This window comes from Rousettus aegyptiacus, unplaced genomic scaffold, assembly GCF_014176215.1.
Source record: "Rousettus aegyptiacus isolate mRouAeg1 unplaced genomic scaffold, mRouAeg1.p scaffold_m13_p_3, whole genome shotgun sequence".
Classification (NCBI taxonomy): domain Eukaryota; kingdom Metazoa; phylum Chordata; class Mammalia; order Chiroptera; family Pteropodidae; genus Rousettus; species Rousettus aegyptiacus.
In genome coordinates, this window is record NW_023416306.1 from 63,756,207 (window position 1) to 63,769,961 (window position 13,755).

At 37.5% G+C, this 13,755-nt stretch overlaps 1 protein-coding gene across 26 annotated transcripts in view; it reads right to left on the bottom strand.

Moving 5' to 3' along the window:
* Positions 1-13,755, bottom strand: part of ELAVL2 (ELAV like RNA binding protein 2) — a 150,780-nt gene that overhangs the window by 76,637 nt on the left and 60,388 nt on the right. For 3 of the 26 annotated variants that reach the window (XM_016155702.2, XM_016155701.2, XM_016155700.2), the window contains exon 1: positions 9,503-10,189. The exons of 22 other annotated variants lie outside the window; for them this stretch is intronic. In XM_016155702.2, the coding sequence (XP_016011188.2) occupies positions 9,503-9,718 (216 nt within the window). In that variant the 5' untranslated portion in view covers positions 9,719-10,189. Of the gene's footprint in view, positions 1-9,502; positions 10,190-13,755 lie in introns of those variants that run through there. One more of the 26 variants, XM_016155703.2, reaches the window with a different exon arrangement.

The window sequence follows — 13,755 nt, forward strand, 5'->3', positions numbered from 1 at the left end:
AGTAAAGCAAATGAATTTAGGCTCTCTTCAGACATCCATACTGAGCAATAAGAAAGTTAAAATCTGGTGAGGAAAATTTGCTTAAGCTTTGCATAGCATTCCTTCATCCACCCATTAAACATTTGCACTCAACCCCCATGAGCTAAAAACTGTCCTAGGTATTTGAGATACAGCAATGTAGAAGTATCCTGGAGATACATTTGCAATGGGAGGTTTACGCAACAAGCCACAAATGAAAATACTTAAGAAAATAGTGTATTAGCTAGAAATGTGTGCTTTGAAATAAAAGAAAATGTACAGCAGAATAAGAGTGTTCAGAATGTGGAGATGAGGGATGGGCAGTTTCCAGTATCAAACAGCAGACCTCCATTTGAAAGTAAATTTTGAGCCAAAGTTTGAAGGAGATATGAGCCACCTGTGGTAGGTAGAATAATGACTCACTTTAGATGTCTACATACTAATCCCTCAAATCTGTAAATATATTGTTACATGATAAAGGGGATTTAAATTGCAAATGGAATTAAGATTGTTAATCAGATGACCTTGAGATGGGTAGATTAGCCTGGATTATCTAGGAGGGCCCAATGTAATCAGAACAGTCCTTCTATATGGAAGAGGGAGACTGGAGTCAGTTGTCAAGAGTGATGCATGGTGAAAAAGTCTGGGTCCTGCCATCACTGGCTTTGAAGACAGAAGGGAGCCACCAACCGAAGAATGTGGGCAGCCTCCAGAAGCTAGAAAAGGCAAGAAAACAGGTTCTCCCTTAAACCCTCCAAGAAGGAATGGAGCCCTGCCAACACCTTGTTCATAGCCCAGTGAGATCCACTTCAGGAAATTGTGACCTTCAAAACTGTAGAATAAATTTTTAAGCACCAAGTTTATAGTTATAGTTACAGATGTAATAATAAACAAATACATCCCATGGGGATATCTGTAAGAGGAGCATTTCAGGCAGACAGATCAGCCAGGGTGAAGTGGGAAGGAGCTCGGGAGATGAGTCTAAGAGTAATACGGACAGACCACATAGGGCCTTGGAGGCAGAGGGGAAGAACAAGTTTTCTTTGAAACTCTTGCGATCTCTAGTTGAGTTTGAAAACTAAACTGACAAAGACAGATTAACAGGTGAAAAGCATACAAATTTTATTAAATTTTTACATATACATTGGAGCCTGCGTAAGAGAATGAAAACCCAAATAAGTGATCCAAGCAAGAAACTTTTACAGTTTAGAGAAACAATAAATTTCTGATGAGCTGACAAAACAAAGCTGTAGTACACGATGAAGAAGTAACTAGAAATTTAAGAGTTGGTTTAATAAGGTTTGTTTGTTCAGATTTCTTGGCTCCAAATTCCAGTCTCTGGTGATAAGAACATCCTCCTCCTGATACAAAGAAGGAACCATCCACATGGGAGTTTTATGGCATGTTTCAGGGAAGAGGGTAGATGAAGGAGGGGGAGGTCAGAGTGACTTTTCTGCTTCTGCTGTTTTCTCAGACTCCTTCAGCTAAAGATATTCAATATGCCAAGGTGCCATACTTTGGAGTAGTGGTGTCCTAAACCCCACTAGGGGCCACCATAAGAAGAAAAGAAATCACAGAAAGGTTTTGAACAAGAATAGCATGGTGGCTGTTGTGAAAATAAATCCCATGTGGTTATGTAGGAGGACCTGGCAACTCCAGAAGCAGGAAGACCAGTGAAGAAACAATTGCAGTCATCAGTGTAGGATGAGGGTGACTCCAACTAATGCGATATCAGAGAAGAGGATATACAAAGAAGGAAACCTGTTACTAACTTGCTACTTTAATTATATCAGTAAGCTATTTAAGTCCATTATCAAAAATCTGGTTTAGATTCCAACTGCTCACATTCAAACAAACCACCAATGCATTTATTAATTCGCAGGCACTAAGAATACAAGATAATTAAACAAAGAAATAGCTTCTCTGAAAAGCTGTATCAAAGAAAAAACAGATCTACTCAAGAAAATCCAACATATAAAAACCTGAATTCATAAATATCAAATCAAGAAGAATTCAGCAAGTGATTCATTTAATAGCATATGTAAAATTTTTCTAAATCAGAGTAATTTTAAAAATGCAACTATGAAAAACTACGGTACTCAGAAATTGATTCGTAACCTATGAGAGCCCCACTAAACCCTTGTGTAAGAATTCAAAATAAGAAAATATCTCAAAGTTTGCCACAAAAATTTAGAAACAAAGCAGATAAAAAGAAGTTACATTCTGTGAAATGGAAGCGAACTTCAAAATCTATAGTTTTCAACAGGGCCTTCTATACACCTCCACAGTAGTAATGGTTAAGCCAGGAGTTAACTCAGTCTTGGTTACAAGCTAGAATACACTACCTTCTAGCGATGAATCATTCCAACCTCATTCTTGCATTCCAACCTCAGTGGGCCTAATTAATTTCCATGTTATTATTTGGCTATAGAACCTAAAGAGGGATATGAGTATAATAAGAATAAAATCAACTACTCCCACAGTTTGTAGCAGAGTTCTTATTTGGTATAAGCAGATAAATTTGAATTGCTAAATTAGTACAGTCAAAGTAGTAATCAACATAGAAATTGGATTAACTTCACATTCTTCTACAAAAGTCACAGCTAAAGGGAACCCCCTCAGGGTAGTACAAATTGTGAAAGGCTGATTGGAAATCCTCAAACTAATCCCAGTAGTTGAGTGTTTTATTAGGCAGGTTAAAAACATAGCTCCTCTGTACAATACAGACACTAAAACACTGTCATATTCAAGCTCCAAAACAGAAAGTATGCCTAGTCTTACAGGGAATGTAGAAGAGAAGGAAGTTTTATGGTCACAAATACCGTTTTTAACTCACAAGTGTTATAAAGGGCCACAATACTCCATTTGGCCATTAAGGCTAGTTTATGCTTCATCGTCACTGAGCAGGACTTACAGACTAAAACCAAAAATTATAGTGTTTAACTTCAAGTAGTTTACGCCAAAATAAAGTCAATGAAAAAAAAAATGTCAACAAAACAAGTTGTATTTCCTTTGAAAATGTTGGGAGGCTACAAATATTTCTGTTGAACTTCAGAAAAACTGAAAATAAGGAGCGGGTGCCCTAGGACATGTAAAATCTCCCAATTAATGCTTGTGGAGAGAGGAACAATAGGCTCTCCCTGGTCTGCTGTTAAGACCATAGGACTATAAACCTCCATCAACACAGATGCCAGCTTCCTTCCTCTCTGAAATGTAATCATCTCAAACAGATCATTCGACTATGATATTTATTTGCCTTTTCAGTTGATGTTTAAAGCCCTCAGATTCCCAAGAGATGTATACTTTTGATTTAGAAACATTACTATGAATTATTTAGAATGGAAAGCTGGAGCATCTTAAAAAACAAGACTTATACTAAGAAAGGTACTTTATTTCCTTTGGTCCAACCTCTTCTCTAAAATACAACTTTCTTTGAACTACATCCCACCTAGGGGAAACAACAAAAAAAACACCTAAGTATATCTGTGACTTCTTATAGTAATTAATGTCCTGGTTATTTACTACATTTCAAGAAGGAAAAGGGAGGGACTGGATGAGAATTGACAATCAAAGCATTATTTTTAGCTTTAGTGATTCCAATTAGAGGAGTACACATGAGGGAGAGGATAACAAGGAAATTTCTGGTTAATCTTCTAAGAATCTGTTTAAAAGTTAATGCAGGAAGGAAGGAAGTGAAGGAAGGAGAAAAGGAAGGAGGGAGGGAGGAAGGCAGGGAGTTCATTCTTCATACTACAGATCAGGAAAAGCCTTTCTTAGCTTCAGACCTTGTCCGCTTATTGTATCCATAGCAGGCACACACATTTAGTCCTAGACCTGGATACTTAATAGGGAAAGGAGTTGCAATGCTTAGATTCCCCATCAATGGCTATCACTCACTTCAACTTGGATTTTCCACTTCACAAGTTACCTTAATATCACTAAGATAAAGCACGTTTTAAATAAATGCTTAAAGAATCTCTAAAAGTACAGTGGGACAAGGCCACCGTAGTGTAAAATGAACAATGAAGCAAGGTGTGTTAGGATATATATAATATATAGAACTTATTTATTCATGTACACACATTTCCGAGAGTTGATGAAAAGCAATATCCATTTCCAACAGGTTGAAGTGGGGAAAGGGGGCACAGATGTTATCATAGGCTGTATTTTACCTTAAGAAATTCTGTCTTAAGACTCAAACCACAAAGGCATTTAGCGCCTTTGAATTATTTCCACTCTGGTACCAGGGAGAGGGGGTAAATAGGTCTGTTTTCTTTAAAAGCTTTAATTATATACATATAATTTAGTCAGATAATATATCAAAGCACTTTACAAATTCTGAAGTGCTAAGTGAATATTAGAGGCTATAATCATTATTGTTGGACAAAGGAAGATGCCTCTTTTAAAATGTTACCACAGGGAATTTGCTTATCTGGCTTTTAGGTTAAGGCTTTAAAGCCTTTTTTTTTTTTTTTTTTTTTTTTAATGTCTAAATAGATATGGGTGCAGAGTTGTTTTGGGAGCTCTTGACATGAAAAGAGAACACTGTGGCCAGAAAGTGCAGTAAGCAGACTTTGCCCAATCATGACTGTCAACTCTTGTGCAGGGCCCCTGAGGCAGATGCTATGTTAAACTGTATTTAGCACACAGTCACAAATGGTGACTAAGGAGGAGAAGAATTTTTACTTGAAGAGCTGTAATTTTTAACCCCAGACCTCCAAGCTATCTAAATATATAGGCTGTCAATAGTTTAAGTATTTCATCAGAATTACAGCTTTATCTATTTTAATTTACCATTAAAAAGTACACACACACAAGTGCACATGTCTTCCATCCTTTCCAACTCAGTCTCTTCATGCTCAGCTGCTCAGACTCTTGGAATTTTAATATTTAAGATTAGAAATTGCTACCTCAGAGTTCCTTTTGTTAATAACCGCAAGGATGATACAAGCATTTTCACTTTAGATTTTTTTATTTACAACATAGGGAGAGAGTATAGAAGTCTCGTTCATGCTTGTACGCTAAAATCCAGATTGATAATGTGCACACTGAGATGTATCACATGGTGTCATAGCATCTACAATTAACAGATCAAGAAGTGATCCATACACGTCCACACACAACTATACAATCTCTTCCCATCGTAATTATCAAAATAACCTGAATTTAAACATTCTTTTCCCAAGTCTGCATTTCAGTTTTAAGATCATGTTTAATTAAAAGAAAATAAAAATAAATAAGGCATCTTCCTGAACTTTGAACTAAATCATAAGATTTGGATATCCTTTATATTTTGCTAAATACAGGACAGAGGTTCAGATTATTTGACTGTCATTTATAAAATTTAATGAGTCCTACTACTAAAAAAGGGTAGGGAAAAGTAGGGAAGAAAAAAATAATGAGCATTTACTGACTTCTTATTCTGGGCTAGTTCTCAAGCTAGGTATTTTACAAACAAAATCCCACTTAATCCTCTCGTGTACTATGAACTATATACCTTACCTTCAATTTACAAATGAGGACTTGAAAACTTCAAGAGTCCACACTACTTAAATGAAGCAGAGAAACTAGGATTTGACACCAGTGCTGAGACTCGATCTAAAGCCTCCTGATACCTCTGCTTCCAGTCTCGCTCCTTTCTCCAATCCACTCTCCATTCTACAGCAACAGTGATCTACCTAAAAAGGGGTCAGCATCTCACAACCCCTTCTCCTTTAAGACCTTCACTGACTCCACACTGCTTACACAGCAACACCTCAGTCCCTCAGTAAGGCATCCGCATTGACTTCATTCTCACCTACCTCTCCATGGGGCATTCCCACCACTCCGCATTGCATACCCAAGGCTCTAACCGACTCCCAGAGGTTCTTCCCATGCCAGGGCTGCTTCCCACTGTTACTCATGCTCTTTTCTCTGCCTGCAACAGCCTCACTACCATTCCTCCAGTAATGGAAATAATCTCGACACTTGAAAGGAGGCACAATGCCTCCAAGAAGCCTTCTGTGAACTGCTCAGTTGGACCGCACACTCTCTGCCTCCATGCTCCTGTTAGCCCAAACACTCACCTTTGTCTCCTCGGCAATAAATGTGCACAGAGATCCAAAAAGAGAAAGAGCATCAATGCCGTGAAGTACAATTCAAGGTAGCGAGTAAAAAAAATTCCCCACTTATTTATGGGATTTTTCATGTGGTTTTACATTCCCTGCCAAGTGGGAAACTTTCCATTGCAACTCTGTATACCTAGAGAAGCCAGTGAAAGTCACCGTAGGTTGTTAACAAAGGGGAAGGGAGCCTTACAGTAGACTGTCATTCCCCACCACTAACACACATACATCGCTTTGCAGATACACCCATTAACTCCTATGTTATCTGCTCAAGCTTCGAGCTGAAGTAGCATTTTTTTAAAAGTCCTAGCTACCAGCCTTTGTTAAAACAACATAAGCCTCAGGAAGGAAGGGAGAGAGAGAGACAGGAGTACTCCATTGTGACCGCTTCGCAGTTTAAAATAAGCAAACCTCACCACCAATGTGAAAAACTAAGACCACAGAGGAAGTTAACCACCACCCGCTCTTCCAGCCAAGCCAAGGTCTCAGGAAGTTGGAGCACAGAAGAAACCCTCCAGGACCAGTAAAGCAACATCTCCGATTCAGTGCACGTGATAGGCGCACTGTGCTAGATATTAGAAAACTAGGATGCCCACAACATACTCATATTCCACCCCTTATAGAGCTTTTTTCAGAACACACCTGCACCCAGAGAAGTCAAAGGCTTGCAAAGCAGTTATTAAAAACACATGGGAATAATAATCTCTCTGGCTGACCTATGCCAAACACTGCACTAAGAACAAGACAAAAGGGTAAAGTCAATGCTGCTATGGAAACTACCACCTCTAACTTAAACATCTGATCCTGAGCATATATTTGAACAGAAATAAAGCTTTTTGCTTCCCAATGTTTAAAATGCTAAAGAATAAAAACATTTACAAGTTAAACTGGATTTCTGCCTCATTAAGAAAATTCAAAATTACAAGAAAGCACAAGCTGAAGTTTTTCTGACTTAGAACTGCTAAGAGTTGCTTGGTATCCATTTCCTGCTATGCCTTTATCCAATATAAAGAGCAACTTTCTTTAAAAGAACCTTCTCAATATAGTATATTTAACACATAAATTGCTCAGCAGGAAAGACACACTATTTTACCATTGACGAGACTTTCAGGAAGTACCTACTTTGTAACAGGCAATATACTAGTTCTACAGCAGTTATGACTGTAATGTCTTTCAGAACAGCCTAAAAGGAAAGAAAGTTTTACCATCATCTACTACTTTAATCTCAAATGGATTTGGACGGGGGGTAAAAATTCTTGTCATTCTTGGGGCTGTGGCCTCAAACTCAAATTTTTCACTCTTTTTCTGTATAGAAATCAGAGATCTTCCCAAGTATACTTTTCTTAGTCACATTTTAAGGTGTTCCTTCACTTGATTTTGAATGCCAATCTCTGGTTGAGAATCATTATATAACAAAACTAGAATGGTTCAGAAATGTGATTTTTCTATACTTTTAGCCCTAGCCAAACATGCTTTTATGAAAGCGACCTTGTGTCAGACTAACACCCAGGATTCACAACAAAGATCTAGGGACTGCAGGACTTAGATCTGAGTTGAGGAAATAGGATACTACTTTTGATTCTCTATTTGGGGAAGAACAAGGACAGCGGAAGTGAATCACTAAGGTAGAAGCAAGAGTAGTAAATTAAGAGTGCAGGAAACTTCCACTACGTTGCAACACACATTAGAGTGAATTTCACTGCCATCAGATCAAGAACAATTATTATGCATCACTGGCCAAGACAAAGCAATATTTTACCAAAGTAACTTCTGTTCTAACTGAAAATTACCTATACTCATGACTTGTTCAGACTAAAAGCAGTTGGCCCCCTATGTTAAGAACTGACCAAAATGCAAACAAATGAATCCTCTTATTTATCTGTCGAGGCTGGCTACACGTTAAATAATACCTAGTCAATAAGGCCAACAGAAACAACGACAGCCAGGTGGCCATTTTAAACATCCCCTGTTGTGTAAAGTTCATCAAGGATCTAATGACATGGTCGACAAGACCCCACAGTGGCTCAGATCAACAGAAAAGTTGGGGGGCTGGGGGAGAGAGAGCAAAAGGAAGGAGGGAGTTAAAAACCGTCGTATTATGTATTCAAATAAATGGCAGAGTCTGATGACCACAGTTAATAAAGCTGAAAGTAAAATTAAAAGACAACAATGGACTTTATTTAAATAACTAATACACAAAGTCAAAAAGAAGTTGTAGGATCACATTTGAAGGGAGGAATATGGAAAGGTGCCAAAAAATAGTGATCAGTAACCACACATGATCACGCACATGCTTCTGGAGGAAACCCAAGAGATAGATGGAATCAAGCAGTCAAGCAACGAATACGCCTCAAGATCTCCAAGCCAAAATCACAAGTGGAAGCCGGAGGGTAGATTTAGTCTGCAAATGTATTATTTAGTCAGTGTCTTTTTTTAATTAGTAGTAGCCAACATTTAAAACTTTACCAATTTAACAATTTCTCATTTGGGAAATGTGAAAAATTTTAAATTTTCTCTTTAAAAAATAATGAATAAAAAAAAGAGAGATTGGCAACAGAAGCCACAATCTCATACAGCTATTAACCAGCAGACTGCCCTTTAAATGGACCATGTTCTCTACAGTTCTAATCCCAGCTTTACTCCTTGGCCTGAATGTCCCAATTCCTACAGACTGAATCTCAAGTGAAACAACATCACAGGTCAAACATGTGGAAGGCTGTACAGATCTTCTACTGTAATGGCTGAGAGGTTCAGAAGACCAGAGCATTGACATGTGGGTAGGGGGGATAGGAAAAAAGAATTTCTAATGCAAAATGCTTGAAAATGTCACTGTACAACTAATAATGGGCTGGAGTGGGGTAAATTAATCTTAACTGCCATACTATATTCAACTAAACACAGGATCTTTAATTTTAGACCTAATTGTTTATAAAATATTTAAAGGAATAACCATAATAAAGACTGAAGTAAAAAAGCATCAAATCTGTGTCACTATACATCCTAATATGACTTCCGCATATACTCAATACAGTCTAAAATGAGATCTAGATTGGGACTAGAAAGACATCCTGTCCACAAAGTTAAAATTACATATGTCATGTCCCTTTTAGAGACTGAGAAAGTTCATTTGGACTATAGTAAATATTTTGGTACCAAAAAGGTGGGGTGTTAAGTGCTTTGTCTCCAGGACTGGGGGAGGTGGAAGCAGGGCGCCAGCACACAACAAAATAAAGATCACCTTGAATTTTACCAAAAGCCTTTGAATTAATATAAACAAATTCAAGAGCAAACACTCTAAAAACTTTCTTGTGACCTACCGCAAATACATTTTCAAGGTAGAACAGAGTGAAAGTAGGGACAAAAGTATAAAGAGGTCTTACTTCACGCTTTTCCTGCTCCTTCAGCTTAACCAAATAGATCCCCATGAAAATCTGCTTGGAACTGGCAGAATGGGCAGATGGTGGGGCAAAGACAAGCAATCCCTGGGCTTGCAGCAAGTCCTGCCTGAAGATGACTGGCTGCTTGACCAGCACTGTGAAAGCTCCAGTCAGGAGGTGGCTAATGAAATGAACCACTAAAAAGTGGGCTGAATGCATTCTTCCACAACCCCGAAACTGCTATTTTGTTTCAAGTATAAGTTTCCAAAGGACTTCAGAACTGTCCCTAGGTCCATTTGGCAATATCGGAGCAATTACAATTTGGTTAAAATCCTGAAGCAATTAACTCACCATTCTTTCCAATTCTCTGGAAATAGAGAATTCTCTAGAAATAGATGTCTGAACCAGGAGCAAGCAACACCACCACCCGATGCCTGATAATGGTTTCCCAATAAGCTCCTGAAGTTAAGAAGTCTTTCAGCATTGAAAGATTCAGTAATCTCATGCAGATTCTAGGAGAAAACTATTTTTCACCTCTTCTCATTAACTAAAAAGACATAGCTAAAAATAAAAAGCCAGAGGAACTCCCAAATTAAGGGTTGTATAGGGCACATTAAATTATTCTCTATCAACTGCAAATCTTTAAGATTGCAGAGTATTACTTTAAAATCCTTTTTTTTTTTTTTCCAGAATCCATGTTACTTTTCCTTTAAAAAAAAAAAAAAAAAAAAAGTCCTCATGAACTTCCAGTCCAATTTCTATTATGAGGGAAGGAGATATGGGGTCCTAAACATGCAGAGCATACTGCCCATTCAGATGTAATTTAGGTCTATTCTCTCTTCTTCCAGAGTTGTGTTATAATACATGAACTGGGAACAGATCAACATTTTGCATTAAATAGCAGTACGTTATAATAATCATTTTGCATTTGTTTATTAACCTGTATGAGATTTCAAAATGGTGTATGAGATTCCAAAACAAAGTAGTCAAACAACAGAGAACTTACTAAAAAGAATCTGAAACTCTCACATTTTACTTAAATATAAACACTAACAAGTAATTGCGTTCTCCCCTTGACACTTGATTATAATTAACCTTTACGTTTTTAGCCTAACAAACTTAGATAAAAGGCTTTCTACATACTAAATACTTCCAATTTGACAAAAGTTTGTATCTTTGTATAATCACTTGCTCATGATATTTTTTGGTCAATTTACTACACCCTTCTAAGAGTTAAACTCTAGAATACATGAATATCAGGTACCTGTTAGCTCAAAGCATTAGGTTGCCCCACATCAAGATTATTATATTCTTATTACATTCTTAAGGGCCGAGGTTATAGAAAATAGTGTATTAGATAAGTCTAAACTCAAATCAAAATTATCATGTGTAACACAGAATAGCTCCAAAGTATAACTACTATCTCCCATATCTAAAATATCAGAACAAAAAGCACCCATCTGAGTTAAAATGAAGGCTGCAGTCAGTTCTTCATCAGAGTTAAGAGATGGCCAAGTAAACCAAGGTCAAAAAAATACAGGTCTCAGTACTGAGTAGCACATGGTGGAACTCTGGAGTTTAAGCTTTCACATCAACCAAAGTCAGGGCTGTGCACTGACCTCACAGGGTCCTGGTCTAACAGACAGCTAAGATAGACATGGAAAAAGAATGAAAGTAAAAGACTGTATGAAGTAAAGAAGCTTGCTGCCAGTCTTGATTGTATTTCTTAGTAGTTTTGTGATCTGACAACCTCAACAACTTCCCTCATCTATAAAGTAGTTTTCCCACATTGATTATCAAATAGAGTTCTTATAAGAGGTAAGTAATAGATAAAAGAATGGCTTATAGACACTATACAAAGTATTGTTTCTAAGTCACCTTGAAAACTGTTTTCTGCTCTCATGGTCTCCCTCTAATAGCACGTTTCTAATTTATACTAAGGTCAAGCTGCTCAACTTAACAGGAAACTGAAATTAAAAAAATACACATACGCACTCCTATATATAGACCAGGCTGTACTTTCTTCACTCCATCAAAAAGAGGGCCATTTTCTAACTTAAACTTACCTGCAAGCAGACAAGTTATATTCTTGTATAGTCAGTTCCAAGTACTAAATATATAAACCACAACAACAAACAGATTATTTGAGTAAAGTTTAACATAAACATGTTTTATCAGACACTGATTCAAAATCACTTTCTTGCTAAATTAGCTGATGTTGATGTTCAGATGCCCACTTAAGAATCAGATACTATAGATATCCTGCAATAATTCATAATTAAAATACGTGGTAGACATTTACTCAGAGCCCTAGCATAGTGCTTAACACAGGGTTTTAGCATGGTCTACAAATTGACAGTAACATATGAGTAATACTAAATGTTTGACATTCTTGAAAACAAGAGATCAGGCCGTTTTAAAGAGCTAGAACCGTCAAATAAAATTAAACAGATGATGATTAGTATGTACCATACTACACCAAGAAAACCATTTTACACAGTTAAATACTTCCTGGTATAATCTGCTGATTCCTACCTAAATTTACTGATAATTTACAAGCTCACCAAACAGACTTGGGCACAAGAAAACCAAAATGGATGACGGAAACTCCAGAGTATTGAAGGAGAAGGTAGCATGGGGGGCAGGAGAGAATAGGAAAAAAAGCAGGAGGAGGCCAAATTTATTCTACAGTATTGTACATATCTTATCAAGTCTTTTCTTCTCTACTAGCTTCTCATCTCGGCTGTTCACTGGGCCCTTATCCCCTCACTCATTTGAGAGCTCAGCTGGATCTCTAAGAATCCCTAGATACTAACTGGTAATATTTGGCTTGAGAGAGACAGCCCACCTCATTTTCCATGCATCCAACAAACTCATACTTTGAAACAGCAGGAATTTATTCCAATATTTGTGAAAGGTAGCTAACCCCACCCTCTGAAGGATAAAACTGTCCCACTCCCTATGACCCACTGTGAACTATCCTCACCTCATCTGTTAACAGTTACTGCTCAAATAAAAATAGACAAAGTGAACATACATGCTCATAGTAACAAGGAAGGAAGACAGCAAGATCTCAGCCTAGAATCCAGGAGTCACTTAACGGAGTAGGATTACTAGCAAAACCAAATAAGTAAAATTGAAGAAATACCCATAACTTCAGACAGCAATGACAAACCTGTACAATTCTGGACAACTACAAAGTAGTCATACACCAACCTGAAACGAATGAGGTTTGTTACTGAATAAAGGAAGGCATCAGGACTCCTGAGATGAAGCTTTCAAATGAGGATAAGTCACAACTAAAAGGACATGTAAAAAATAGATGTGCCTTAAATATCAACACATTTGAAGGACAAAGACATTCACATTCATTCTAATATGCAAATCCTATAACAGGCACTGTGCTGGATACGCAAGATGACTCAATAAGGAGTTCCCACTTAGTGTCTAGCAAAGAACGGAACACATGCAGAACCACAACACAGGACACAATCTGTTAAGTGTGAGAAGGAAGGATTATAACTGGATGAGAGAAAAAAAAATCAAAGGTTCAGAGAAGAGAGACAGGGCATACTGACTAGGCTATCCTTTGTCATATGTTCAAATAGGGAATGAGCCACTTAATGAATGGCTACTATGACAGTCAGCAAGATAGACACTCAGGGAACTTAGTAAGAGAGAGATACTAAACAAGGAAAAAGGGCAAAACTAAACATATGCCACAAAGAAATAAAAATCCATGGGAATTAAATGGGTAGGGTGATAACAAAAGGCATCTCTAGAGAAGTGACATTTAAACTGAGACCTAAAGATAAGGGACATATTTAGATATATGACACTAATTCTTTGGATGGAGGGAATGATGCCATGCAACTTGCTAGGTGTTGTGGGGATGGAGGGGAATGGTGAATAAGATAGCACCTATGCTTTGAGGGATCTCATCTTAGGGAAGCAGTCATACACAGAATATGGAAGTCCAGTAAGCAGAATTTTACTATTATGGAACCTTAAGAACCTATAGAGGTCCTGAAAGCCATCCAGCTCAACCATTTCTTTTTTCAAATGAAGAAAATGAAGCCCAGAGATTGGCTCAGGGTTACTTAACTAGGTAGGGGCAAAGGAGACAAAATGGATATGAACCAGCCTATTAACTTCCATTACTCCACACTGCCAATTAGCTTTTAAATCAGAAAATGCATCTGGAAAATCAGAACTCAGTAAATTAGGAATGTACAAAGGACCCTTAATATCTGTAG